This window comes from Strix aluco, chromosome 1, assembly GCF_031877795.1.
Source record: "Strix aluco isolate bStrAlu1 chromosome 1, bStrAlu1.hap1, whole genome shotgun sequence".
Classification (NCBI taxonomy): Eukaryota; Metazoa; Chordata; class Aves; order Strigiformes; family Strigidae; genus Strix; species Strix aluco.
The window spans coordinates 99,817,350-99,822,423 of NC_133931.1; the positions used below are offsets into that span (position 1 = coordinate 99,817,350).

The window sequence follows — 5,074 nt, forward strand, 5'->3', positions numbered from 1 at the left end:
ATTTTCATAATCTGTGTTCAGCAGTTGGGTGGAGACAGAGAAATGAGCTGTTCCACAAGCAGCAAAATTAATAAAGCCTGATCTTTTCCAAATTTGACCTAGGTCCCCCCGTAACTCTTTACAATAACTCCAGCCCTCTTCCATACCCGCTCTGCTCCCCAAAACTTCCCCTGATCTTCCCCTGAAGATCACCAACTTCCCCCTGTGTTGCCCTCCCTTCTAGCTGAGCCACAAGGCAGCATGCTGCCTGTTCAGAGCAGAGGCTGCGTGTGCGTTGGCTGATCACTGCCCTCCAGGATAAATGGTAGTTATTATGGATACCTCTCCCTCTCCTCTACCCAAATGCCAGTGTTCACTACTTTTTTAGAAACATTGTTATCTTCAGTACTGCTGCCCCTCTGCCGATTTGTTTGAGATTGGACAGCAGGTTCACAATTTACCAAGAAAAACAAAAAGTTCCAGGGGTCAGGTCTCATTTCCTTAGGAAACCAGGGTTTAAACAAACGGTCACACATCAGTGATTAGATTACAGCTTCTGCTGAGAACTTCATGGGCTGAGCCAGTCAAAGTTACAAGTCTAAAACAAATGCATGCAGTGAGATACCAAGTTTTATCAGCATGACTGCTATATAGGTCCATATGCCACAGAAAAAATTACCTTAGAGGTATTTTTAGCAAAGGAACCTAAGCTTGTAAAAAGTGGAACTTGCATATTTCACCTGCTTCAGCTTTTTCTTCCTTTCCCCTTCCTTTCCCCCTCCTTTCCCCCTCCTTTCCCCCTCCTTTCCCCCTCCTTTCCCCCTCCTTTCCCCCTCCTTTCCCCCTCCTTTCCCCCTCCTTTCCCCCTCCTTTCCCCCTCCTTTCCCCTTTTTTTCCCTCCTTTCATTTTTTTCCACAAAAATTACACATTGTCTTTTTCAGATGGATGCCTGGCTCAGAGTAAAGGACATGCAGTGCACAATCCCTAGTACAAGTTGAAAATGGATGACACCTACTGATGCTTTTCAACAATGTCATCTCCACTTTTCCTGTTTGAGATGGGTGAGATCATCAGGAAAAAGTTCTAAAATAAGCCTGGGTGACCTCTTCATCCTTTGACTCCTCTTTCCACAAGTCTAAAAACCATCAGAAGAAATGACCAGTCAACTACCAGAGGAGTCTGTGGAGACCCAGAGCTCAGATGAGCTTGAGTGCAAGATCTGTTACAACCGCTATAACCTGCGACAGAGAAAACCAAAAGTGCTGGAGTGTTGTCACAGAGTATGTGCCAAATGCCTTTGCAAGATCATAGACTTTGGTGATTCCCCACAAGGAGTCATAGTATGCCCGTTTTGCAGGTTTGAAACGTGCCTGCCAGACGATGAGGTTAGTAGTCTTCCTGATGACAACAACATCCTTCTGAATTTAGCTTGTGGCGGAAAGGGAAAGAAGTGCCTACCGGACAACCCAACAGAACTGTTGCTGACTCCCAAAAGGTTGGCATCTCTGGTTAGCCCTTCTCACACCTCTTCTAATTGCCTGGTTATAACAATCATGGAAGTACAAAGAGAAAGTCCCCAGACTCTGAACTCAACCCCCGTGGTGGAATTTTACAGGCCTACGAGCTTTGACTCTGTTGCAACTGTGTCCCACAACTGGACAGTGTGGAACTGCACATCTTTGCTCTTCCAGACCTCAATTCGGGTGCTAGTGTGGTTGCTAGGGTTGCTGTACTTTAGTTCCTTGCCTTTAGGGATTTATTTACTGGTATCTAAGAAAGTCACCCTTGGGGTTGTCTTTGTAAGCCTTGTTCCTTCGAGCCTCGTTATTCTCATGGTTTATGGCTTTTGCCAGTGTGTTTGCCATGAAGTTCTAGACTGCATGTCATCTTGATAACAAATACAGTAAAATAAGATGTATGGCCACATGTGTAGCATAGTTGATTTATCCTGCCTTTGTGTTCTTATTTATTCGTATTGTTGTTCATCCCACTAAATGAAAGCAGTGGCCCTAGTTATATGGTCCTTTTTTTCTACTTGATTTGATTCCCCCCCTCCTTTTTTTAAGCTAAATAATGGAAATAAAATTTACATGTTGATTTTAAAAGGCCAAGTTGTAGAAAGGGTTAGAGCAAAATTGCAAAACTTGGTGCCTGCTGCTGCTGACACTATTCAAATGAGTAGCCCTTTGCTCTATTGACTTGTTCATGTCAGTCAAGGCTGCAGGATCCACCCTAGAAGAAATTAGTAAAACAGGTACCTTCCAGGTCAAAGTACAGCATCTTTTCATCCAAAGCATCTCACGCTTTGGAATATCTGTTATTTATCATTCATTATCATTTATAGCAAATGAAACCACTTTGTTAGTTAATATTATAAGAAGAATAAGACAAACTACCATTGCTTTTGTCGGTTCTTGTTATAGCAGAAATATTTGTGGGAGGCCAATGGTTACAGAATTTTTGCATTCCGTGACATGAGGAATCTTTTTTCACCATGCTAAAATCATGTCTCCAGAATGCTTTCCCCAAACAGAAGCCCACTTTACTTGTCATGTAGTTGCAGCTCCCTCTGAGATACTCCTGCTAATGAGTACTTCCAGGGACACAGCTACACATTTGCTCTTCTCTAGGTGCACTTATTTCAGTGTGCATACGCCTTAGGCGTCCCTTTGAGGGTTCAGAGCTCTGCAGACTTCTCTAGCTACGTTCTGTTATGCTTACCCTCCCTCCCAGCATTTCCACCACCACACCATGTTTCCAACCCATTAGTCCTCCTACAAATTGCCTGACCACAACTTCATGCATAATCTCCTTTGTGGTAGCTACACTTGGAGAATTTGGCTTATGTGATGTTAGCTATCAAGATAGACTTTTATTCCCAACCATTAGGAAATGGGCCTTCAATCACTAATACAAATTTCAGAAAAAATGTGAAATAGTTAACTTTTTTTTTTTTTCTCTCTGAGTTCACAGAATGAGCATTGTAAGGAGGTACTATGACCTTGGGAAGGTTGCTGTTTAAGGCATAGTCCTTAAAAATGTTTAATACCCTGAACTCCCTCTGTCACCATTGTGAGTTGATGGCACTCTAGATGTGGCAATTAGCATGTCTTGATTAGCTGAGTTCAGAGGAATTACTGATGATTTACCATTCCACAAATAGGATCAGGCCCTGTAAGGCTTGCTTGTGTGTTGCATGGTTTAGGCTACTTTTTGAACTACTGGAAGAGCACAAAAATAATAAATATTTAATGTTTATGTGTATAACTAGGTCTAGTCAACACCACAGCTGCAAACTCGTTTTCCTGTGCACACCAGGGTAAAAACTGAGAAGGAGTCGAGCAGTGCATGTATGGCTTTTGGGTCAGGCACAAGATTTAGTAATTTCAAGGTAGTGTAAGAGGGAGAAGAGTTTGTTGCATGAAGACCAAACGTATGGCCTAACAATATATTTTTAGAGCAAACTGACTTTGGCAAGAATGAAAAACGCCAATGGGAAAAGCAGAGTGTAAGTGGTTGTTGTCTGTCTCAAGAGGATTTGAAATCAAGCTGATCCAATTTTTGTAGATGGCGCAGGTGGTATCTACAGTTTCATTCCTATTGCAAACATAGGGAAAAATGTGGAAATGTAAAGGTCCTGCTTTTCTTGACCCTTATTTTATAATAGTGCATATATATGTGTGTGTATGTACATATAGACACATATGTAAGAAGAAAACTTACAGCAAAATTACAGTTTTCAAGTGTATGGAGTTATGGATCTATGTACCGAATGATTAAAGGAAATATTTCAGACTTTTCTGTAATGACTTGATAACAATGATAACTAAAATATTTTCAGAATTCATAGAAATGACTATTCCTAAGTAATTGTTTTTAATGTTTGTGGTAAAGCACATTTAGTTAAAAGAGGTATCATCTCCAGTTCTGTATACTGCAAGGTTTGACTCATCTATGAACTCATAAATTTTAAGTATCCAACAACAATCATGTCAAAAAGCAAGAAAAATAGAAACCTATGTGGTTTTATAGTACTTCATAACTTTGGGAAAAGATGTATTTGTAGTGTTAGGGATTTATATGTTTTAGGATTTGTTCAATTTGTCCGAATATAGTGTCTCTAATAAAGGGCTGGCTAATAGAGGAAGTAGGTTTTGCAAATGTGTGACATATATGTATTACCTCTGTACAACATGTCTACAGTGCTACCTGTTGCCTTTTCCTTTTGATTTTCAGTGAATTAGATTATTTTAGCTCCAGCACCAGGTATTTTGTACTGTTTTAAAACAGAGCCTAATCTCTGCAGGATTACAGTGGTATCAGTTACACACCACAGCACAAATAAATACACCTGTTATTATACTTCACTACTTTTAAGACTCCCAGCCTGTTAAATTTATGCTGTTATTTTAGAATGTGCTGCAATACTAATCCACTCAAAAATGCGAGTGTGCAAAAACATATTGATTGTATAGCTATTCTGCCGCTCTGCCAGAGCACGTTATTACAGCTTTGGTCTCATAAAATTCCTATATGACTTATAATATGGCCATTGAGAATTGCTAGGCAGTCCAAGTCTCAATTATTTGTGGAGAAGATATTCGCTGTGTGACTGAGACTAGAAGAACTTCAGATATTACTCTTTCATTATTTTTATTCTCCACCATCCTTAAGACTTAGAACTGAAAACTCTTTGTGTCCTCTGCAGTAGAATAACTCTGCTGAAGTCAGTGTAAATGGAGCTAGAATCAAGTCCTGCGTACCTGCCTGCCTGCCTGCATTTCTCTTTCTGTGACTTTTTTCTCTCCTTGGAGAGTTAGCTCCTGTGGCTGTAAGATACCGCCTGCACGCCAAGACAATTCCCTTTCAGTAGGATTTTATTTCTGCTTTGCCCAGACATGTGACTCAAACGGGTACAAAGTGTTATAGATTCATTACTACAGGATTAATTTAGTCCAAATGAGATTTTTTTTTGGTTTTAATTCCTGCTTATCCTATGGATGTGGACTGTATCCTTACCAGCTGCTTGTTTACAGTATACTATAGTAGCATTCCCTGAGGGCTGGGGCAGGATGATGCAGTAGTAGTTGCTGG

General features: G+C 40.5%; 1 protein-coding gene across 1 annotated transcript; it reads left to right on the forward strand.

Annotated features, from left to right (window-relative positions):
- The first annotated feature begins 1,094 nt into the window (after positions 1-1,094).
- On the forward strand, positions 1,095-4,503 carry RNF182 (ring finger protein 182). The gene has a single exon (XM_074848401.1). The coding sequence runs from the start codon at positions 1,135-1,137 to the stop codon at positions 1,870-1,872; it is 738 nt and encodes a 245-aa protein (XP_074704502.1). The 5' UTR covers positions 1,095-1,134; the 3' UTR covers positions 1,873-4,503.
- Positions 4,504-5,074: the final 571 nt, after the last annotated feature.